Source organism: Tribolium castaneum, chromosome 1 (genome assembly GCF_031307605.1).
Source record: "Tribolium castaneum strain GA2 chromosome 1, icTriCast1.1, whole genome shotgun sequence".
Taxonomy (NCBI): domain Eukaryota; kingdom Metazoa; phylum Arthropoda; class Insecta; order Coleoptera; family Tenebrionidae; genus Tribolium; species Tribolium castaneum.
The window spans coordinates 26172074-26196893 of NC_087394.1; the positions used below are offsets into that span (position 1 = coordinate 26172074).

Sequence of the window (24820 nt, forward strand, 5' to 3'; positions counted from 1 at the left end):
AAATATCTCTGTTTTGATTAAAAAAACTGCTAGTAAAACAGGTTGCACTTTTTTAATCAAATGATCAACTTTTTAGTTTTTGTCGTATTTTTTGTCGTAATTTCCAGAGTAAAGGGCATGTTTTCGTTAGTAAGTCTACCAAGTTTTGTAATATTTGGTGAAATGGTTCTAAAGTTATGGTGAATGTGGTCAATAATAGCCGATATAATTTATACTTTCAATGAGAAATCTGATCATTAATAACTATTTTACAATTTTATCAATCTTATTTAAAAAATAATTTGGTAAAATGAGACATTGGCGTTTTTATAGTTTTGAAGCAGCTAATATCTATATACAGGATGTCCCAAGAGTGCGTAATAATAAAATAAAATAATAAAAATGAAAAAAACTTACCTTGTACTCCAAGTAAGGCATCCAGAGCACTTGAAACCGACCAAAAATACAATTTTTTAGTCAATTTTAACACAACACACAACACACAATTTTTGACATTTGTGACAATAAACCAAGCCTCTTGATTTTTTGAATTTTTTCTTTATAACACAAATGCGCATGCGGACGACCTAGTTTATGATTTTAACTATGTAAAAAGATTTAAATATTATTGTTTGATGATCTAGAAACAAGAACCTTCATATTATGTGTTAGGAAAACTTTTGAAATACAATTAAAGTATAAGTAATAAAGTGAGGAACATACCTTGCATTCCATGTGAATGATGAGCACTTGCAAACCGTGTAAAAACATCATTTTCAGTCAATTTTCGCACAACACTCGCACAACACAATTTTTTCAATTTTTTAACAATAAAAGACCAAGCTGACTAGCCACTTGATTTTTTGAAATTTTTGATTAGGTATATCACAAATGCGCATGCGGACGTCGTAAAAGAACGCGTGTAAGTTTTTTCAATTTTAACCATTTAAACTGATCTAAGTACACCGTTTTATGGTCTACAAACAGGAAGCTTCGTATTGTGGCTTAGGAACATTTTTAAAATATATTTAAAATATAAAGTTGTTACGTCCAGTTTGTAATAATTAAGTAAGGAACCTACCTCGCATTCCATGTGAAGCTTGAGCCCCCGCAAACCATGCAAAAACACCACTTTTCAGTCAATTTTGGCACAACACACGCACAAGACAATTTTTTCACTTTTCTAACAATAAAACACCAAGCCGACTTGTCACTTGATTTTTGAAATAACCCAAACGCGCATGCGTAAGACGCGAATAAAAAAGTGTCACTATCTATTAATTTAAAGAATTTATTAAAATACGTTTACTATTTTGCGTTTTGCGTATTTCGATTATTGTCCAGCTTTCAAAATAAACGTTTTGCAGTCTCTTTTTTGGCCCTTACGTTTCACTTGGCGGTAGTTTTCAAGTAAAAATTCGGGCAACCAACAGAAAAGACCACCGAAAGCGTTGGTAACATCAGTGCGGCCAACACATTGCGGCCATAAACAAAAATAAAAAACTCTTTGTGTTAATTTTAAACAGTATTAAGCAATTTTAAGGTAATTACAATGTGATAAACACTTCACTGTGTGTTGTAGAGTATTTCTATATAGTTTATGCGAGATTTTAATGAAGAAATTGAATAAAAAAGTTAGGTTATGTAAGTGAGAATGTGTTGGTAGAAATCGTGGGTTTTTTCAAAAAAATGGTAATAAACCGGGGCGAAATGAAACGCAAACGCCGCGACGAGTGTTCATCCCCCTTACTCGACGAAAGCCCCAAAAGGTGAGCCCTCCAACCCCCCAAACTTAGTACTAACCCCTCGTTTCGCTCTTAAGGACCAAAGTGCACGCGCAGCGCAAATTCGCCCAAGGCTCCAACGTAAACAGCCCCGTTATAACCCCAGTCAAAGAAATCGAAAAACAAGAAGTGGACGTCCTTCCCGAACCCGTGGAGCTGCTCCCCATCAAGAGACCAAACACCGAAGACTTCTTGACGTTTCTGTGCTTCAGGGGAACCCCAATCCTCCCCCCGAGCTTGAATTTCTTCAACACGGCTTCGATAGTGGACACCAATGGCCAAGTGCACGAAATCAAGAGTGAATCCCCGAAAAACGGCCCCATTGACACTTCCACGATCGCTAAAGCGGGCTCGGGGTCCTCCGACCGGCCGTTCATTGCGTTTGGGGTCCGAAAACGCGCGGACCCCATTGTTATCAGCCGCCAAATGGACAAAAAACGGCGGCATGCTCTCGCAGTCCAAGCGTTGAGAAGGAAGTACCAGGAGCAAAGAATGGCGAAAATTCGGGCTGTTACCATAAGCAAACTGTCGGAAAAAGTCGCCAGTAAAACGCTAGTTCGCTCGAATTCCGTGTCGAAAACCGAAGCGGTTAAGAAAAACGCCACGGTTCAGAAAAGTAAAGTTAGCGTTGAACCGAAACAAGTGAAAGTGGCGACGCGTTCGGTTAAAACCGCCCTCAGGCCGCAGATCAAGCAAAAAATGTGTTTGCGCAGTTTCAGGGGACGGTTTGTGCAGAAAGAGTTGCAGTTTAGAAATGTGAAGAAAAGGCCGTTGCCACCGGTTAAAAAACCGGTTAAGAAGAGTGAAGAAACGAGTGAATATTCGTCAGATGATGATAAACCGTTGAAGACGTCGAAAAGTGTGGTCCCTAAAGTGGCGAAGAAGTCGGCGCCGGGGCCCAAAAAACCAATAGAAATCAAGTATGTTTTTTGTAAAAAAACGGCGTTATTATCTTCTCGGATTTAAACAACAATTTAGTAATTTTCCCGACCTATTAAAATTATTTAGTCTTTTACTTAAAAAAAAAGGAAGAGATATGACCACTATTAAATTATTTCTGTGATTTTTCGGCTCATTTTTAACACAATTTTGCGAAGTAATTATTTTTTTACCTGAAAACGTTCTAAAATGCAAAACAACATGGCCTTTTGACTTGCTGTGGTAGTTTTCGGGTCTGTTTAAGCGAGATTTCACAAAAAGGTCAGATAGATTTTAGTTAAAAAAAAAACACTATTTTTGACTCAGTTTTATTATTTTTTGTCTTATTTTTTATGCAATTTCCCTCAAAAAAATTGACCGATTAATTGAGATAGAAAAGACCATCAATTTCCATTAATTTGTGTGTTTTAGGCGTGTATAAACAATATCTTGAAAAATTGTAAAAAGATTGTATTTTGAAGAGTACATTTCCATTATTTCCAAAGTGGTATGCTATTTCAAAATTGGAAAAAAATGCCCGAGAGTTTATTGTCAGAAAGTTAAAGTTAAAAAAATATTAAAGATGGAACATGTTTCTGAACCAATTGGTTCATCTTCAGCCCTTATTAAAAAAAATAGATTATTATAAAAGTAAATCTACTCTCGTAGTGTTTCATTGTTTTCTCATTTAAATCATTCTAATAGTGAAGTTTTACGATTTTTTTTATAAATTGAAGACTATAACTTTTTGTTTAATAGTTTATTATTTTTTCGGCCTTATTAACCAAATCTCGCGATAAAAATAAATTTTTTAGACAGAAAAACTACTATTTTCTTCTTAATTCTGTGATTTTTTGACTTCTGTTGAAGAATTACGTTTCTGACGGAAAAACTTCATAAAATGTGTGGGCTTTTTAATTGAGATTTTAGTTCAATTTGTTATCAAACTTGACCTTATTGATGATTTCTTAGCCAATTTCAACAATATTTATCGAAGAAAACCTTAGTTTTGTCTCAAAATCGTGGTTAAACACTTCAATTTAACACAAATTCCTGGTCCAATTCGATAAATTTTCGATTTGTTTTTTTTTTAATTTTGCGAAATAATTGCTTTTCTGGTTAATAACTTTTATAAAACGCTTTAAAACAGCAAAAACAGATGTGCTTTAAACTTATTTTCGTGATTGTCTGGTCTGTTTTAGGTGTATCTCATAAAAAATGTGAAATTTTAGTACAAAAAGAGTTAAAAACAGCACTATTTTGAGTCAAATTTCAACGTTTTTCTACTTATTATTGACGGAAAACCAAGTCAGACCAATTAAAATAGATTAAAATTAAAATGTCAATTGTCATTGAGTTTTAAACATTTTGTAAAATAAATTTTTGGTTCAATAACGAACTAAATCCAGTGAAACGGACTAAAGTAACATCAACATCGATCTCATTTAAGTATTTCTTAAGCAATTTCAGAAATGTTTTTCGAAAAAGACTTAGTTTTATTTCAAAAATGGTTAAACGCTATAATTTTGTCCTAATTTGATAAATTTTCAACTTGTTTTTTTTTATGAAATTTTGCGCTAATTTCGACACAATCTCGCGAAGAAAATTGAGTTTTTACCTCAAAGCACAAAAAGACAAGATTAACGTTTTCCATGTTCATGTCTTGTTTTACAAAGAACTATTTTTAGTTTCAGAATTACCCGTTCGAATAAATTTCTGAACAACAAAATCGTTTCAAGGCGACAACAGATCAAACAACGGATGTTGTTATCCACACCGAAAACAACAGTCAAGCCTAGAACTTTAAGATCGCAAACTGCGCAAAAATCAAAGATAGAAACGGCCAAAAAAGTTTTAATAAAAAGCAAAGAAGTTGGTAAAAAAGAAACAGTTGTAAAGAAATTAATAGAAACAAAAACGAAAGAATTAAAAGTTGAAGCTCTTAAAAAATCAGATCGTTTAAAGAAAGATGTTTCTCCAAAAATGGAAAAACCACCACCAAACGTCAAAAAAGACGTAGACAGTGGGAAGAAAACGAAAATTGTTCCGAAACCAACGCCAAAAAAAGACGAAACATCGAGTGAGAAGAAAGATTTGGTTAAGAAGAAAGCTGTAATGAAGAAAACGGCTCAAAAACCGGCCGAAAGTCCACCACGCAAAGACCCACCCAGTAAAAAAGTGGATGAAGATAAGAAAATTGATAAACCAACCGAACAAATGGAATCGAGAGCTTCTCAAAGACCGACTCGCAAAACCAAAGAAGCTGCCGCCATCTATATGGAAATTCTTAGTCACAAATTAGTAAACGAGAGTCGACTCGATGACGATAATGTCTCAATTGACAGTTTCCCAGAATTGCCAAATGTGAAAAAAACCGAACAGAGGGAAAACGAATTAAAAGCGAAAGCAAAAACGACGAAAACATCGGAGAGTGAAAGTGATACCAAAAAATCACCGAAAAAGGAAATGGAGGTGGAAAGTAAAGTTTTGAGGTCTGGTAGTGATAAGAAGAAAAGTGAAGAAAAGGTGAAGAAAAGTGAAGATAAGGTTAAGAAAAGTGAAGAACCGGTTTGTGATCGTAAAACCCGATCGGCGGTCGCTTCACCCTTGGAACTTAAGGTGCACATAAATGCGATCGAGGTCACTTCCGAGAAGAAGAAAGAGAAGAAAGGCAAAGAAAAATTCGAAGATGATGAAAGTTCGAACTCGGACGTCTCTGACAATAATTTGAAAATGAAAGATAAAAGTGGAAAAAGTGATGAAGGGACTAAACGACAAACCAGAAACTCGTCACAAAACATCAGGCATTTGGAGGATACTGATGATTCCGACGAGTCCTTTCGTGCTGACATAAGGATACCGAGGAAAAAACAAATAACCAGAAGTAAAGTCTCAAAAAACTGTGACAGTGAGAACGACAAAAACTCTCTCAAAAAATCGCTAAGAACGAATTCGAGGAGTTACAGAGAGTGCAGTTCGAGTGAATCTGACCAGTCCACCACCTCCGATATAAAACCGACCATAGTTAATAAAACCAAAAAATTTACAAAAACGAGAAGTGTGCAAAAAGGGGAACAAAGCTTCAGCGATTCGGACGAAGAACCACTTTCGAAACTAACACAAAATAAACCTAGTGATGGTAAAGATATTGCAATTAAGGAAGAACCGAAAGAAAGTGGGGAAAAAGAAACCAAACCGAAGCGCGAATGCGCCAAACGTCCCCAAAACTATCTCCCGATGTTCTCATCATCGGACGAAGACGAAAACTACTTTCAAGGTTTCAAAACCAAACCTGAAAAACCCAAAATTACGACCAAACTGCCATCGCCTGGCTGCTCTCACGCCAACACCACTGTGGACCTTAAAGACATAAGCCGACGTTTCGGCAAAGAAAAGGTCAACATGTCGACCGAACAGATCGAAAAGTGGCTCAAAGACTCCGCCATGGCTGGAAGTAGCGTCAAAAATGAAAATGACGCTATGTTGAAGTTTGGTGAAAAAATACCAACTGAGACCTCGCACAGTGTTGCCAATTCCATTGACACGGAGAAACTAAAATCGTTGCTTATTACAAACATCGAAAAGAAGGAAGTGTCACCGAAAGGTCTTCCGAACGAAATTAAGGCAATTTTGGCCAAACCAATGATCACCGATCGGAAATTAATTTTCCGCAATAAAGATCGAGTCGGGACCGTTGTAGGGGTTTCCCCCAATGTCAACGCCTTCTCCGTCAGTAACGAGAGCAGTGTTTATGCGTTTGGTGAAGAGGAGGACGTAATGAAGACTCCTTTCAGGAGGCCAACTAGACGTCCATCAAGCACTGCCACTTCAAGATCGGAAGATGAGTCCTCAAAATTTGAGGAGTTTGCAAAATTCCGCAAACCAACCCTTGTCAAGCAAGAATCTGAAGATAACTTACCTCTTGGTGGCACCGAAGATAGCCCCTTCTTTACCCCACAGAGGGTAACTAAACCAAAAATCGACAAAAAACCCATGGTGCCACCAAAACCTCCCCTTAAACAAACCCCCAAATCGTGCAATTCTGACGCTTCGGAAGAGTTTAAATACAAAGTACCAAGTTCGCCGAGCGCTAGCTCCTCATCCAGTGCGAAATTGTACAAACGACAATGCACTAAACCTAAAATCCGGGCGAGTGAAGTGGTTCCGGTCAAGTTACCAGATTTTCCAGTCAACGGGGCACAGTTAGTGGAAGGACCGACTTTTCATCCTAGTGAGAAGGAGTTTCAAGATCCGTTGGAATATATCGAGAAGATTCGGCCCAAAGCTGAACAGTTCGGGATTTGTCGGATTGTACCACCGAGTACTTTTAAACCGGAGTGTAAAGTGACCGATGATATGAGGTTTACTGCGTATAATCAGTACGTTCATAAAATGTTGCATCGGTGGGGGCCCAACTTTAAGGAGTTGATGGCGATTAAGAAGTATCTGTCCACGCAGAATATTAATCTGACTCATCCACCATGGGTTAGTGGCAGTTTAAATATTTTTTTTTTCTTGAGCAAAGTAGCCTATGACCCGAATTTTGTATTTTACACAGTGTTGTAAACTTGATTTGAGAATTATAGGCTACTTTGATCATAAATTATATAAAAACAAAAGGATAATTCGTTCGACTTAAGTGACAAAAAGACGACAATGTTACACAGAAAAGAAAAGAATAAATGTAAATTCGAAATAGTCTGCAAAGAGAGTAAAAATTTTCCGGAGCAAGAGCACTTTCCGGGTTTTATATGAATAGGAAAAGGTTTTCTTTTGCCTTTGATTTTTTTAGTTCTCATTCCCGATTATCATTTTTCTATACTCTTGTGTTTATGTTCACACATCTTTTTTAATGCAGCTCTTAGGTTTATTTTGAACTTCTTCGTTTACGATTAAAAAATTCTTAAATTTTAAATATGAAATGCACAGAGAACGAAAAGGATAGTTTTTTACTTTTCTAATGCTTATAAAATTTGTTAATATAAATTCTATATGTTGGTCAACATTCCGTCTTCATTTGATTCAGTATTGCACACTTACCTAATCTTAGAATTATAGGCTACTTTAATCACATTTAACTGATTGATGAGAATTTATGCATGTATATGCAGCGATCGTTTAAAATAGTAAACAAAATGAGAGATAATTCAATGTAAATGAAAAAAACAAAAATAAATATATAAAATAAACAAAAATTTTTTGTTAGTTCAGACAATTTAAAAACAATTTCACAAATTCAAAATACCACTTCATGTGATAGTTTTATAAGAATTAGCATTTTTTCCTTTAATTTTTAAATTCTGTTTGAAACTCTAAATACATTAAGTCTTTATATTCTTACTTTCTTTTTTAAAACTTTTTTTGTATTTTTGGGTTTATTTTTTATTTACAAACTTTCATACGTAAACGTTTCCATATTCTTCTCTTTTTACGTTTATTTCTTTAAAATTATTATTAAGTTTTAAGTATGAAATGTAAAGACAGCTGAAAGGATAGTTTTTAAATCCTTAAATTTGTAAATTTGAATTCCGTATGTTGACATTCTCTCTTTATTGGATTCAGTTTGCATACCTACTTAATCTACGAAGTATAGGCTATTTCCATCACATTAAACTGTTTGATGACTGATGAGGCTTTATGTATGCAGATGCAACGTTCACTTAAAAAATAAACCAAAGGAGAGAGAACTCTCAATGCAAATGACCAAACTAACATAAAAAGACAGTGGCTAAAACATATATTTTAAAAACAATATATCAAATCAGTGTCCCGTCCGTTTAAATGAAATGGCTGATATTTTTCTTTCCTAAGATTTTATGTTTACACATCAGAGTTTTACAGAAAAATTCAAGTCTTGAATTCTCAGTTTTAACAACATGTGTAATTATTTATTTTCTTGTTTAAATTGTTATTGAATAACAAATTTATATCTTATCGCTTTGAAGATTGGCGGTATGGAGATTGACTTGCCACGTCTCTACCAAACCGTCCAGTCCCTCGGCGGTCTCAAAGAAGTCATCGAGAAGAAGAAATGGCCGAAAGTTTCCGACCTCATGAAAATACCAAAGTCGGCACAAGACAGAGTCACGAAACTAGACGACATCTATTGCAAATATCTATTACCATACGATACTTTATCACCTGCCGAACGCGAAAAATTATTTGACGAAGTCGAAACCGAATGGGCAAAACGTGAGTCAAAATCCCTCCTCAAAGCCCAACAAAACATCGACGATAACAACACTGAAATCGAGTCGGAATCCGACGATGAAGCCGAAGAGTGTATTGTCAAAGGGCGCAGTATGGCACTGAATGCGTTTTACCGAATTGCAAGAAATACAATGAGTATGTGGTTCAGGACTTGTGAACCGCCGGCCGAAGAGGTGAATGAATGGCTCGCCTTTGCCTCGTGATGTGTGTTATAATGGCGGTTTTCAGGTCGAGCAAGAGTTCTGGAAACATGTAACTGTGAAACAAAACCATATTTGTGTCCATTCGGGCTCGATTGACTCCGGGAATTGGGGCTACGGGTTTGCAGTCTCGAAAAATAGCCCCTTTGCCAGACACGCGTGGAATCTTAAAGTGCTAACGAATAATAGTGGGTCGGTACTAAGATCCATGGGTCCAGTTATGGGTATGACTTCTTTATTTTTTGCAAGTTGATGTCTATTTTTACCTTTCTAATTACTGAACAACAAATTTATCGCACATTTCTTGTACTAAGCCTAGCTGATTTTGGGTCGGAAAACTTAAATATGGGCATAAAAATTTAAAGTTAGTTCACTGTTTCGTGATATTTTTTTAAAGTTTGATCACATAGAATTTAGTCCGCAGTATACTTGGAGTTAGTAAAAGTAAACACTTTAGACATGCTTTATGTACGGCCGGTGATTTGAAAATGTCATGCCAATAAACCCCAGCACTTGGTAGGTACTCCAACCGCAACCATCGGTGGCAATAAACTATATTTAGTCGTAAACCTGATGCCACGAAATAATTTTAGTTTTCAACTTGAATACAATTACTTAAAACAAGATTTCATTTGATGTTTTTAGTAAATTTCAAAGTCATTATGTTGACGAAATCCGTAATCAATGCAAGTAATAATAAAGCTGATTCCAATAACAATTGTCATTTAATTCGTATTGAGAATAAAATTAATCAAAAATGGAAATTTTATTATTTGTTGATTCCAACAGTTGACTCGAATACAATTGCCTTAAAATATCTGATGTTTCTAGTAAATTTAACCGTCGAAACCTTTGGTCGATGAAACCAATTTCAATAAAGATGTTGTTTAATTCGCGTTGCTAAATAAATTTGTTCTTCCTATGATATTCAGCGAAAACTAATTGCATCCCTTTTTGTAGCAAAAATCCAAACACGATTACCAAAGTGACAAACTGTAAATAAATTTCTGATAAAAACTTGCAAATAAAAAACAGTTTTGTTTTTAACTGGAGCCATGTTTTCTTTTAATATATTCTATTTCTTGTTAAAGAAATAGTAATAATTACTGAACAAGTATCAAAATAGGTGGAATTTTAAAACGCATAATTCACAAATAGGCCTTTAGAGGCAATCAATTTTTTTTTAATTCATAAATTAATTTTTTTATTTCGAAATCAATTTTATTTCACATTGAGAATTAAACGACACCTTCATTAGAATCGGAAAAGGGAATAGAATTATTGGATTAACGGGTTTATTAACATAGTGATTTTTAAAATTACTAAGAACATTATAAAACTAAATCTTATTTTAAGCAATTGGATTCAAATTAAAAAGTAAAATTATTTCGTGCACCCAAGTTTAGTTTATTGCCACAGATGTTTGCGGTTCGAGTACCTACCGATCCCAAACCGGGGTTTATTGGCATGACATTTTCAAATCACCCTACTGTACTTTGGTATAAAGAGAAAAATACTATGGAAACTTCTAATTATCAGTAGTGTTTGCTTCATCGTGAAGTATTTACTGAAGTTTTTGCGAAGTTACTCAAGGAAGTGGGTTTGAATCACAATAAAAAAAATAGTTTGTTTTGGTTACCGGGATTTATTTAATTCCGTACTAAATTGAAATTATTTATAAAATAACGTTTGTTAATTGGAAAATGGGTTGTTTAAGTTGTTTTCTATAATTTATACTTTTTCGTGTCACGGTTTTTCTGATAACTCATTCCCAACTTAGGGAAAATTTTTTGTGGTTTGTTAGTTTTTAAACATTTACTATGTACTTGACAACGATAAATTATCGTTCACGGTGGACGAAAATTCGTAACTGATTCTGAACCGTACATGCTTTAAATAAATCCTGGAGTAGTTCAGGTTCTAAAAATCGTCCGCGAAGAAAGCTTTTTACCTCAATATTTCTTGTTCAGTGTTATCACTTTATTTAAGTTTAAAATTTACACCTTTACGCTATTTGCACACGAAAAAAATAGTATTTAGTTGTTAGGTATTTTCGTATTTTTTCTACATTTCTTTCTTAGGCGTAACGGTACCAACCCTGCACGTGGGAATGGTGTTCAGTTCGTGCTGCTGGTACCGCGACCCCCACAGCCTCCCATGGATCGAGTACCTCCACACTGGGGGTAACAAAATCTGGTACGGTATTCCCGACTCGACTAGTGGTGCTTTTCACACTGCGTTGAAAACCCTAGTACCTAATTACTGTCGAAATAAGAGTCTCTGGTTACCATCAGACACAGTGATGGTACCACCGAACCTCCTAGTCGAAAATGGAGTCTCACTGTCTCGAATTGTGCAAGAACCGGGACAGTTTATTATAGTTTTTCCTAAAGCGTTCACCTCGAGTTTAAGTACCGGTTACGTGGTGTCCGAAAGTGTGTATTTCGCGCCTTCCTATTGGCTGAAGACCGGCAGACTTGTTTTTAACGAGCTGAGAAACAGTTGCGAACCGTCGATGTTTTCGTTCGATAGACTTTTGTTAAGTATAGTGAACGACGCGAGGTCGAATGTGGAGGTTTTGAAGCAGATTATACCAGCGGTTCAGGAGCTATGTGATAAGGAAAAGTCGGCGAGAGAAAGGGTTAGAAAGTTGGGCGTGTCAGCGACGGAAAAATTGCCTCTGCCGGACGCCCCAAAAAAGAAAAAGAAGCTTCATAATGAAGATGGGGAGTACGAGTGTGAAATTTGCAGAATGAATCTTTTTGTTTCAATGGTAAAATTGTGACTTGACGTGACTGGTTCTTATGTTTGACTTGTAGGTGATCGAATCGCAGGAAGACCTGGTTTATTGTCTAGACCATGCGGCTGAACAAATCGAACAGAAGAAAATACAATGCAAGAACTGTACTTTGAGTTTTACGTACGATGATACGGAGTTGGATGGACTGGTTGATAAAATCAAGTCGGCGATTTGTAACAAATTGCAAAAGAAAGTACCTAACCGATTTACAGGGATGCCAACGTTGCTTAAATGAATTCAGCGTGCAAATATTTTATTGTAGATTGATGTATTTTTTTAGGTTGGTATTGTGTGGATTTTTCTTTACATAAACGATTTTAGTCATAACGGGTGTATTTTTATTTATACATAAATTATAAGTATTTAATTAACTTAGTGGTAACTAGATGTGAACGAACTGATGTAGGATGTGAGTAAGGTTACGAGATTTTTTGTGTCTCTTGTGGTGAGAAATTTAAACTACCATAAATAAAGTCAACAGTCACGTCATCAAAACTAAAATAAAACTTCCCTCTTCACCGTTCTAATTATTATTAAGGGGTTTTGCTGATTATTAAGTTTTTTCTTAGTTAAAATGATAAAAAACGGAAATACCATCATTCAAAATGAATTTAAAATTTTAAATGAAAACTCTTTTTATTTTAGACATTTGAAACTTTCATTTTCAATTCCGAGGAGCAACAACGAAAACTAGGATGTTCCAGTTATTTGGTTTTTAACAAGTTGTAATTGTATTTAATTTTTTTAAACAATTTAAATAGTTATTAAGTAGGAAGATTAATTGCCTTCCGGAAAATCTTCAGCATTTTGAACAGAAGGAAGATTTCTGTAATATTCGTGACATTCTTCTGGTATCCATTTAAGCTGTGTCATCAAGTTATCGTATTTTGCTTTATTGATGGGTTTGCGTTTATTTCCAAGTTGAACGAGTGATTGAGACAAATTTGAAGGCTTTCTTGTTTTTTTTTTAATTTACCACATTTCAAATTTTCTGTACAATTTGTTTTAAAATATAATTTTCGTACTTCTGCTTTCCTTAACTGAAACCAAACAACTTCTAAATTAGTTTCCACCTTCAAATTTTTTTTTTGAAACACAAGGTGATGTTACATGCAAAATTATGCTCCAAAAGTCTTCTAATTTCATTGAATTCACAATAAATGGGGAATTTTTATAATTCGTGAAATTAGCTCAGTCGTTGCAGGTTAAATAATTAAAAAAATAAAGTTATTTTCCAAAAAAACATTTTTAAAACACCCTGAATTGAGATGATCCAAAGGGTTTTTATGTATTAATTTTGTAGTCTTTTCTATTCCCTTGCTTTATTTGGTTGATAAAATGTCTGTAATCTGTACTTTAATGAAACTTTTTACCATACAGGTTTTTCATTAAGTTACGGGCTCCTGACCAATGGGAATGCAGTGTGGTGACCACGAGGACAACTTGTGACCAATGAGTGTTACATGGCAGCAACTATTAGATTGCCTTGAGCGTTTGATATTAAATTGATATTTAAAAATTAAGCCATTTTCAAAAAAATATATACAATAACGGCCGAATAGCTAACAGCTATTAAGACTTGAGTACGAAAATTACTAGTAACAATTAGTAATAAAAAGTAAATGCACATTAAAGTACTACCTTAAATATTTCACCATTTAAAGATTTATTTTATAAACTCGCTAGTTTAATCATCTTTGAAAAAATAATTATTATGAAGTGTTCGGATAATAGTGTATGTTTGGAGTATGAGCTAATGCACTTGTGTTAAACTTAAATCCATTCATAACTCGTAAAATATCTAATTTTATCAACTCCTCGGAACACTTTACACAGGTGGAGCTCAAAACTTACTTAAAATTGTCCAAAGTTTCACCAAAATGGGCAAAAAAATTTTTTTAAGGGAGATTCGAAAATTTTATTACCGGCTTTTAAAATCGTCCGGTAGAAGAATAATTAAAAAAAGACGTAACTTTAGCCACATCGCAACCTTACCCCTCACTCAATAAAAAACAATCACATTGTCACACATACACTTAGCCTTAAATTACACAATATCACAAAACATAATCTTATGTTGTTATAAAAGTATTAAATTAAAAAATCTGGGTGACTCACACCCACATTTCCTTAAGTACTATCCAGTCATGAAAAAAACTCGCGACTACCTGTCCCGATTGCGCAAAATATCGAACAGTACTTGCGTGTCGTTCTTCTCGTCATTATCACTCGACACGTGTCCATCTTCACTGACTATTAAATGCTCACCCAGCTCGCGTCGCTCGTCGTGCACCTCATACACACGTGCCACCTTCGGAGTGTTCCTCAACTTGTGGAAAACATGGCACGTGATTCCAGAGAGACAAATAAGCAAGCCAACAACGTTGATGGGCGATAGTTGGTCCCCGTTCCATTCTACGGCTAAGACTAGGATAAACACTTCTTTAACAACTCCAGCGATGGAGAGCGTGAGACTTGAGGTGTAGCCCACCACTAGGACTTCGCACACTTCCATGAAAAATGCGATAAAGGCCCCGAGTAAAATTTTGAAAATCATTGTGATTATTATTGAGGTGTCTGTGGTGCGTATTAGTTGGCAATTTTTTACAACTGAGGGGCCTTCCATCCATATGGCAAATGGTAGGACTGAGATGATCATCCACGGTTGCATGTGGTAGATCATATCGATGGGGTTTCTCATCCCGATTTTGGACTTCTGGAGGAGGAGTTGGACGCAAGTCCATCTCACTCCGCTGGACATCGAGGCCAATAAAAGCAACAAAAAGCCCAAAGTGTCAAATTGGGTCGCTTTGTAAGTAAAGAGGATTAATCCCGTTGTGATCATCCCAACGATAAGGGCAAGACTCCATGACTGAAAATTTATTGTGATAATCTCTGTGCTTGCTGTGATGCATAGGGAGCTTCGTTTTTACACGGCCAGAGTTGCCAGCCCAAAAAAATACATATTTCTACCAGATGACATAATAAATTTATTATTCGACGTAAAGCTACATTCCCACTTTTATTACAGTAGTCTAGTTACTTGAAGCTAAACGAACAGTATTTTACACTTGATATAAGTTTTGCATCCTTTTGGTTGTCTTTTGTGTATTTTTATAAATTAATGGTCTGGGTAGTATTTCTTTGGTAAAATCAAAAACAAGAGCCCAAAGAACCACGTTTCCAGAGAAAGCCTATTAGTTGAACATTATATGAATTTACTTCTTTTTTCTTTACGTATTGTGGTCTAAATGATGGGTGAGGCAACCTTATCGCGCACCCAAGAAAATCGCAACTTCTAATGAATTGAAAATCCTGAAATTTTACACACCAGCCTGTACACTTATAAGGGCCATTCTCGATTTTTATCAATTTTTTTTGTTAATAAATAAGTTTTTTGGTAGTAACAGTTAATTTAACTACAATGGACCGAATTCTTATCTCATCATTAAGGATGTGATTAGCTAAATACGCTATTAAACTAAACATAAAACGATATAGATTTATGTAAATCTAATGCTGTAGAAAGAGATGCAAACGTTGCCATGGAAGTTAGAGACGTTATTAAATTTAATAATTCGGAAGTAAAATTACCGTTGGGGGTGCCACTGAGCTAGGTCGAAAACAGTAACTATAAATGGCGGGAAAATGTTTATTCGGATATTTTGAGCGTTGTACGAATTTTGGGGCTTCACAATGATTGCATTGCCTATGCGGAATGATTATTGTATCTTTGATACAAGAAACTTATGTTGACAAATGAGAGATGACGAGGAAAACACGAATAACGAATGGCTGTTTGGTTCACTTTCTTTATTGGAAAATTATTACAAAGACATTGAAAAGCCTACCTTTTGGAATAATTTACGTTTAAATGTATCAGCAGTTGTTAATCTTTATTGCAGTTTTGTAGATTTACCGCAGCATTTCATGATTTTTTCAGTGGAAAATTCTAACCTAAAATTCACACACTTCACTAATTTATTGGTTTCTTGAGCCAAACTTTGTGTTCGCTGTGATCCATTACTTATAATCTTTAATTAGACAACTGTTTGATAACACTTTGTAATCAAAATTTAAATATTTTTCACTTTATATCCACTTTCAAGTTCCAACAATAAACACTTTATACCACGAAAAACTACAGAACCAAAGTGAACGCTAGTATTTACCACCACATACTTTCAAAGTGATTCTTTCTATTGTAAGTAATTAACACTATACACGCAAAATTGTTGAACAATTCATTAAATGTCAGTTAAATGTGGAATTACGAAAATTTCTTTACTGTTTTCGACATAGTTCAAAAGTCATCACCAGAGGGCGTCTAGTTAACTTTATTTCTGAATGGGATAAGAATTCGGGCCAAAGTTTTTAGACAAAGTAAATCCCTCTACCTGTTAGCCCATCGAACTCTGGTATCAGAATTATAAATTTTTATTTAGTGGTTGGTTAAATAATCGGTCTTTTTATTTAGTCCCAAACCAGACGCGTGATTTGTTACAAGATCGTATAATTTGCCAACAAAGGGATTACTTACCAGTAGCCGACCTTTTTAATAAAATAAAACTGACAAAAACTGATGTCCATATTCAAATATCCCAACGAAATCTTTTACAATCCTACCTCAATTACAGTTCACATTGTTACCTAAATTTACAACACAACTAGCAACTTTTAAGTTAAAATTTTATTGGTATTTTTTTGCTAATTTCGTAAACAATTATTTGAAGTGAATACGCGTAGTTAAGTATAAAATTCAGAATTTGACTTCTTGGTTGAAAATTCCTTCTTTTTCAATTATTATCTTCATCTGTAAGTGAAAAATTACTAACAAAATTAGAGGAGATACCTTTTGAACATACAGTCAGGCGTGTAAAATGCATTTTTTATTTGATTTAAAATCACGATTTTTTTAAATGCGCGATAAGGTTGCCTCACCTGGTACGTAATCTAGGAGTAAGTAAAAGGTTTAACAAAAGCATTTTTCAATGGACGTTTTTTACATAAACTGTTCTATGTATCGCAAATAATGTGTTTTTATTTTTAACGTATAATATTGTCAGAAACGAATCAAACACACTTTTAATTGCACCATTTCTTTTGATAAAAATGCTTAAAATAATTAAGACCAACAAAGAGAATGTGTCATATCAGCAAAAATTTCATAATCTGAGTAATAGCTACTTCTAAACTTTACGAGCATTGTTTCTTACCAAAATGATTCACGCAATGGTTAATGATAAATATAATGATCCAATTCTTATTATTCTTATTAATTTAGCCTTGTAGCCAAACTTTTAATTATTATTGTTGTGTTATTTTTAAACAAGCCACTTTGGATAGTGGATATTACAGAAAATACAAAAAAAAATAAAAAACCCCGAGACAAGAAAATTTCTATTTACAGGAGGACACTTTTTGTGTACTTTTGAAATTTCTAGCACCTACCCCTTTTGTAATACAACGTGTCTCCAGTCAAATATGGTCAAAGCAAAATTACATTTTTCTATTTAGTTGACAAAAATCAAATCAATATTAAATAATAAAATGTTAATTACTCAAAACCTTTCAAAATTGCTTTTTTTGGAATTTTATTTATCTTTTAGAACTTAACGCTATAAAAATTCAAGGAATTTTATCAAGTAGAAAAGATGCCAGTAACTTGAAATTTGATTTTACATACTGGTTTTTAGTATCTCACAGCCATATTTCTAAAATTAGGACGATACCAAAGCATCAAATTATAGTGTATTCAAGTTTCCATCAATTAGGTAATTCAATGATTTTTTTACTCGACTAGAAATATGTTGGATCATAAGACTTGGGGCTGTATTACAGAAGTAGGTTCACAATTTCAAAAGTACCCATATAACACGGAGGTTTAGGATTAGGAAGCTACAGACAAAATATGTTTTATTTATTTTTGAGATATAGGACTTTAAGATTCAGAAGCATATTACAAAAATTTTACAAAAAACATAATATTTTATGCCAAATTCGAACGTAGTAGTAATTTTCTGATCTTTGTACAAGTGTATTTATACAAGAAATTGGAATAAAATTATAAACTGATATATTATAAGACTTAGTTCCAGTTTTGATACGCATGCATTTTTTCACCGAAATGTTAAGTTGAAATGGTGCTAATGTTTATAAACTATAAAAAGTTTTGATTAACATTGAACAGAATTTGACGTTGAGCATTGACACTTGTAATGTATAATTAAGTGTGTCCACCTATCTAAGAGTAGCTAGAAAAAGAAGTAAACTGTCCTTTTAAAAGGACCGTAGGTTGAAAGGTATTTTGATTTCAGCTGTTTTTTTTTTACTTTAAAATATGTTCATGAAGTGCTCACTGTCTGATCAGTGATCGTATACTAAAGTAGATGGCGAAATAAATTTGAACGTTTATTGTTAAATTAAGATGAAATTGACATTGTCTGTTATGAAAATACGGCACTCCAAAAACAATACACGAAAAAAAATTATAGATGTTCACAATTCCACTCTTTTTCATTCGTAAAATATGGAAAGACAAACAGAAAATTTGAAAATGTTCGGGAATAAAATTATATAACACCTAGGGCCATTTATTAGATTAGTAGCGTTACCGTCGACATAGAGTATGTTTTTTAACGATAAGTACCAGAAATTTAAATACGATAATTCTTAGTGCAGTTTAATTCTAGTTTAATCGGTCAATAATTATTGATTTTTGGAATTATTCCACACAAAAAATCATTCTTAATTCATGCAGCACTCGCAGCGCTTGTGCTGTAAACATATTGCTCACCTGGGAAATTGTTTTTTACAAATACATAGGTTCTATGGTATTAGTAAATAATTACATTATTACTTTATATTACATTATTCTCTTGTTTAATCTTAAAACATTAACACCCAACGATTTTCTGAAAAATACCTATGCCATCGAATATTTTTCCTCTATGAAATTTATGAATTTTATGTTTTAAAATAGGAATTATAGTGCTTAGAGAACCAAAATTTTTTTTGTGTTGCGTCTCATTCTTATAAGTACCCAGAAGATATCCAATGTAATTAGTGTGGCAAATCATTTGACTTTCAAACTCTGAAGTTTGAAAAAAGTAAGGCTAAAAAACGACTTGGCTATAATAGCTAAAATCATTAGGAAACGACACTGCATTTCTTCATTGATACCAAATACATGGAAAAATTATCTTCCTACTCCTACACGTTTAGTATTAAAGATATACCTACGAGAAGTTTTTAAACGCCTATACGAAAAGCAATAAATAAGTTTGTTCAGCTTCAAGTCACATCATAAACAAAAAATAATGTAAAAGATGTTTTTTCAGAGCTTTAACACTCGAAATACAAAAAATACCACCATTTTTGTCCTGATTAAGTGATTACACTAAATAAAGAAGCCACGCGACCGTGTCAAAACGAACGATATGATAACTGTTATTAAATCAATTGTTTACCTTTTTTTCAAGCTTAAATAGCATCGAAAATCCCAAAATAAACACAACTGTCGTGGACTTGGTCATTGTATATCTAAAAAATTAGCACAATATTAGCCCCTAACTGTGTTTTATTTTCAAACTCACAATGAGACTTTAATGAGTTCTAAGCCCCAATTAGAGAAGCCTATGTCTAGGCCACTGAAGACCCCCATGGGGGCCACTGCGACCAGATACTCCCTCCACTCCAACATAACCCTTTGTTTGCCCTGTCTTCGCTCCAACACAGCCCTGATTAGCGCAGCTAGTAGAAATTTGACAATCATATGAACCAAAACCGTGACTAACGGAAAATGGAATGTCTGAAACACTCCATTCAATGATTTTTTCTTTGTGAAACTTGAGTAAAGTACCTGGAAAAGCCATCGCTGATAGAACGTCAAACATATGGAAGGAATGTAGTAAGTTCCAATCAAAACACTTGTAAATAAACTGGACCAAAAGCAATTGTTGTTGAAAAAACCACGTTTCTTTTCCTCGAAATCACTCGGGGGCTCATCGTCGCTGTCCACAGCTTCGTATTTTAATTTTTGACGGCCCAACATCTTGTTTACATGTTGATAGGGATTTTACTGTGGTTTGTGGGCGAAGATAAGGTTTCGTGGCGCGGAAAATCCATGATAAGGTCACATTTTCCGTAGACGTGGAATAAATGCACTTTTTTTGGTTTATTTCACTTTTTTTCTGTTTTGTGACAAGTTGACAGGACCGAGTGACGTTTGAGATATCACTATTTTGGGAGCAAAGTCCCTAAAATTTCAAGTGGGACCGCGGCCACCAAAATTGGATAATTTATCTCAAAACTTGTTTAACCACTCCACAATGATAAGCACTGAATTCAAAACTGTTACAAGAACAGTTAGGATGTCAGTAAAAGTGTTTGTAAACATTTAAATTAGTTAAGCCATCACAATGGGAAACAAAAAATGTTAAATAACTTAGTATTACTGGGCCCAGCAAATGTAATTTTTAGAACAATCAAATTAATAAACCCTGTTAACACCATAAAAATCATTTTATTAAGTAAACAATAATTTCATTCATTCATTTTGTCGTTTTTTCCAATTATAACATTATTGAGTAAGGACATGACACAATACCGACATGACTATATAATGTGTTTGTTTTTTAAGTGATATAAAAGAATTAATAATCATCACGAAAGTGCCAATCTTTATCTATATAATGCTTTTTTTCTAATAGGAAATAACTAATAACGTAATAACCAACCCCCTATATTCATTTACATTTATTTATTTAGGTGTAATATGTATATTTACTGTGGTATTTATTAATTATTGTACCTCATATACATATAATTATTATTTCAAATGATAGTAACTGTAAACCACCTACAGTAAGACTTCTCAACAATGGAAATCGATGGAGTATCTTTAATCGTCCGTTGTAGAGATGTGTCCACTAATGGGAGATGAGCAATTTCATTAATATAAAAAATTGTTATTATTTTTTTATATAATATAACTGTTAAGGGAAAAAAAGCGTTATTTATAGATAGAGCTACAAAAGCATTATTCAATAAGCTGTCCACCAAACTTATTCAAATTTAAAACAGCAGTAAAAATATTTTTTACAAAAAAATATTTTACTCGTATGCAGAATTCTTGAATGGTTAAATATGTTTTGTGTAGCGTTAAGTGTATTTAACAAACAATTTCAAAAAATGTTTAAACAGCATGAGTTGACTGTAATGCTAAGACAAATTTTTCCTCTATTACTATCGTCTTTATCAATCATTTTATCAATTTTTTTATCAAATTTTTCTAAAAAAATTTCCAAACAAATCGATTTTTATTTTATTTTTATTTTTTTGTAATTCTGGATTTTGGTTAGAGAATTTTTTATATCTACATAGTCCATGAAACAAATGTTCGTTCTTTGCAGCATCACTCATTCGGTTTGTCTTTTTTTTTTAAGAGGTAAATTATTAAATTGGCGAATACTTTTTGTTCGCGTCTGCCTATACAGAGCGTCCGTTGTAGAGAGGTTTTTTTTACATTATGCTTTCCTGAGGTGTCCATTAAGGAAAGCTTCACTGCAGTACTTAATTCTGTAGATAATAAAATAAAAAAACTTTGACAACACCGGATGTCTTTTTCGAAAATTTTCTAGTAATAAATTAAACGAAAAAACAACTTGTATTCAATTTCATTTAGTCATTCAAATTTCATTGTATCGATTTCTCCTATTAATCATATTGAGGCAGGTCATAACTAAAATATTTTGTTTCTTATTAACTGATAAGACTTCACAGTCACCAATTCACCATCACACTGCGTGAAAATTATAAGTTATGTTATTAACAAAATTTATCAATTCGATACGTGAAAAAAAAACGTAAAATTTGAGTAAAATAAGCCGAAAATGACAAATGAAATTTTTTTAAAATAAGTGTTGTAAGTAGTAACAGATAATTTTTGACTAATTTGTGTTTGTACACAATCAAAAATTCTTGATTAGTTCTAACAATAAATATAACATTGCTGTGTTGCCTCTCTGGTTTTTACATACGTAGTTGACACAATAAACAGCGCTTATCTCATCTTAAATCTTAAAAAAACAGAAATTTACTTTTTAATACAAAAACAATTTTACAAATTTTAAGTAATAAGACAATAAATTAAAAAATAGAATCAATTTTTTTGAAAATATGTATTTTCATTATGATAATGTCTAAATACTACCTTTATTTGAGTTGTTGTCATGTTAAAAAAATATCAGTTTTGAGTGTTTTGCAACAAAGAAATTCATAACACCGTGAATTTGCTAAATTATTATTCTATTTTTGTCGTGATTTTTGCTCTGCCAAGTTTTCTAAGTAACTAAAAAACTAAAAAAAGATTTTTTTATTAACTTAAATAAAGGGTAAAATTACGTTATAATTATTAATAATACGAGTTCGAAAACACTTGCTTAAAGTTCGAGGACTGTCGTTATGCAACGAGCGTATGCGAGTTGCAAACCTAGATACCCCAGTTTTCGTTTCCGCATAAGTGTTACTCAAATTTTTTTTGTTGAAACATTTTAATTTAAAATACGTTGGTATGGGGAGCGTGTTTTAAAATAGTGAAAGCATTAATTTAAAGCACGTTGCTATGGGAAGCGTGTTTTAAAATACTGAAAAAATGATTCTGTGGGAAACGTAATAGTGATTATACTTAGGATTCAGATATTAGAAAGAATGCTTAAAACGTTACCAAAAAAAAATTAGCATATTTTTTAAAACTTTTTTTGTTGTAGTATTACACTGGTAGTTTTTTTAATGATAATTATTTTTTTCTTCAAACATTAAAAAAAGAAGACCTTTATACTCATTTCGAAATTTATGAAATGTTTCAAAAGTTGATAAACACGACATGGGAAAAAATGTTGAAGCATTTGCAAAATTAAAATGAAATAGGTTGTCATTAGGTTGTCTTTCAAATCTACAACTTAGGTTTGTTTTTAGGATTTTTCGTAAAGAAAAAAAATGAAAAAAATCAGATTTTATATTCCTTATAATTATAATATATTTACATTTATATACGACTTGTATCAAACAAAATAAACGTTAATAAATCCTATACTGATCGCGTCTTGATAAAAGTCCCTTTTAAACACTTATCAACAATTAGTACAATAATCCTGATGAAAAAGTCCACAGCTCAATTAGCCCTATTATGTCTATTCCTATGCTGTCCACCTCTGGACCCCCTTTGTCTCTTCTGATTGTCTTGCGGGGGGCCCCTATTGGTCGCTGGCGCTGTCTTAATAGGGCCCGCTGTATTATTCATCAAAGGCGAGGAGGTAGTAACTGGCGCTGGGGGCCCTATCCTCCCAGCCCCATTATTCGTCCCGTTGTTCAACGGGAGGTTGTTGGGGGGCCCGCAGGCTGGGGGCGCCTGCGGGAACGCCTGATTGGGCTCGCTCATGTTCAGCTGTTCGTTGAAAACCATGCAAAACTCGCCGATTTTCTGCAGATCGCCCCCTTTGGACGTGTAGAGGGTAAGACAGTTGCGCCAGATTGAGAGGTAGCCTTTGGTGAGTCTCACAATGTCTCCGGGGACCAACAGTTGGCCCGCTTCGTCCCAGACACTCGCGTTAATGCACCCCGTTTGATCGGCCACTTTGAAAGTTCGAACTTCGCGGTTTTCTTTCGTCACAGTGGGGTGTCCGACCTCCAACACGATAAACACTGCGGCTATGTTTTTCAGGCCTGGACGCATGTCCTTGATTTGGACGTAATTGCTGTCCATTTTGACGGGATTTGGGAGTTAATGAGGGGGGAATTTGGAGGGCATTTTAGGGAATTGCGAGAAAAGGCGCATTAGATGCTACTTGTTCGAGTGGCCGACGTCAAATGACGGGTTTGGCGCTGCAAGGTTGGCAGCGATGGGACAGGGGTCGGTACTGAGGGGATCTGTGTCACTATTTCTTTTTTTTTACGGTTAATTATTAAAAACAGCGTACTGTGAATCGTTTAAGAATTAATTGCGTAGATTTTCGAGAACACAATTTTATAATAAAAAAGTGTTTTCCTAGATTAAGTGCGCAATAATAGAGTTGTTCGAGTGGAAGTGTATAGGGGGCGTACCAGTTCAAAAAATAAATTAAAAAACACAAAGGAAATTTAGTTTTTGAAAAACAAACTGTTATTTTTCTATTTTAGATGCTACACATTTTCAGAAAGACAAAACCGTTTTTTCCAAATTCTATAGATAACACTTTATTTCTACACTTTTTCATTTTTAAAGTGTATCGCTTTTTTCTGATTTTTTCGTAATTCTGACCCATTTTCGGTCAACGGATTTATCCGCGAATTAAACCGGACCTTATAATCTAGACTTGACGAAAGTTTTGTACTAAAATACCACACTTTTCTAAAAAAAAAAATTTTCACATTTCAATCAGCTTCGGGATAGTATAATTTGAAAAAGTAAAAATACAACAATCACATACCCCATGAGCTCCTTTCGCACCTTTGAATATCCTGGAGATCCGATTCCACCAACTTTTTGTCTTTTTTGTTAGTCTTTCCACGGGATTTTCAAGAAACGTCAATTGTCAAATTGAAAAAATTCACGCGCATGCGCTTTAAACTTTTAGAAAATTTGTCATTTGAACCTTTTTGACTATTATAAAGAAGTTTCAATACAATATTGGTTGTTTGTTGCCTCTCATTTTTGAGTTTTTCATCTAGCAGACCGTCCAACATTACTTAGGGGGGTAGAAATTAAAGAAAAACTGAACAAGTGAGATGCAACAAAGACAGACTCTTCCATTTATGAATGAACGTAAAGCACTTTAATGATTGTTGTAAGTTGGTTGTAAAATTTGTAAGCATTTTGATTGGGCCGTTTGAGGTCGGCCATTGGAATTTCGGAGAAAACCAATCACATTAGAGTTTTTGCTTCATTGAAA

General features: G+C 33.9%; 3 protein-coding genes across 3 annotated transcripts; 1 reads left to right on the plus strand and 2 right to left on the minus strand.

Moving 5' to 3' along the window:
- The first annotated feature begins 1428 nt into the window (after window positions 1-1428).
- Jarid2 (Jumonji, AT rich interactive domain 2) lies at window positions 1429-12218 on the plus strand. Its single transcript, XM_008194238.3, has 7 exons — window positions 1429-1748; window positions 1802-2683; window positions 4370-7166; window positions 8627-9064; window positions 9120-9315; window positions 11173-11864; window positions 11911-12218. The coding sequence occupies exons 1-7, from the start codon at window positions 1669-1671 to the stop codon at window positions 12124-12126; spliced, it is 5301 nt and encodes a 1766-aa protein (XP_008192460.2). The 5' UTR covers window positions 1429-1668; the 3' UTR covers window positions 12127-12218.
- Window positions 12207-20173, minus strand: LOC660868 (uncharacterized protein). Its single transcript, XM_015977780.2, has 4 exons — window positions 19753-20173; window positions 19487-19701; window positions 19361-19433; window positions 12207-14763 (listed from the first exon to the last, which is right to left on the minus strand). The coding sequence occupies exons 1-4, from the start codon at window positions 19942-19944 to the stop codon at window positions 14056-14058; spliced, it is 1188 nt and encodes a 395-aa protein (XP_015833266.2). The 5' UTR covers window positions 19945-20173; the 3' UTR covers window positions 12207-14055.
- Window positions 20174-22894: 2721 nt separating this feature from the next.
- Window positions 22895-23820, minus strand: LOC135266675 (uncharacterized protein). Its single transcript, XM_064357830.1, has one exon. The coding sequence runs from the start codon at window positions 23653-23655 to the stop codon at window positions 23065-23067; it is 591 nt and encodes a 196-aa protein (XP_064213900.1). The 5' UTR covers window positions 23656-23820; the 3' UTR covers window positions 22895-23064.
- Window positions 23821-24820: the final 1000 nt, after the last annotated feature.

Bases quoted from the DNA above. Each gene is read 5' to 3' on its own strand.
- Jarid2 (XM_008194238.3), top strand. From the start codon at position 1,669: ATGGTAATAAACCGGGGCGAAATGAAACGCAAACGCCGCGACGAGTGT. The intron at 2,684-4,369 runs GTATGTTTTTTG...AACTATTTTTAG, and splicing joins AAAAAACCAATAGAAATCAA to TTTCAGAATTACCCGTTCGA. The intron at 9,065-9,119 runs GTGAATGAATGG...GGCGGTTTTCAG, and splicing joins GTGAACCGCCGGCCGAAGAG to GTCGAGCAAGAGTTCTGGAA.
- LOC660868 (XM_015977780.2), bottom strand. From the start codon at position 19,944: ATGTTGGGCCGTCAAAAATTAAAATACGAAGCTGTGGACAGCGACGAT. The intron at 19,702-19,752 runs GTACTTTACTCA...GGAGTGTTTCAG, and splicing joins ATCAGCGATGGCTTTTCCAG to ACATTCCATTTTCCGTTAGT. The intron at 14,764-19,360 runs GTAAACAATTGA...ATAAATTTTCAG, and splicing joins TATTTAAGCTTGAAAAAAAG to TCATGGAGTCTTGCCCTTAT.
- LOC135266675 (XM_064357830.1), bottom strand. From the start codon at position 23,655: ATGGACAGCAATTACGTCCAAATCAAGGACATGCGTCCAGGCCTGAAA.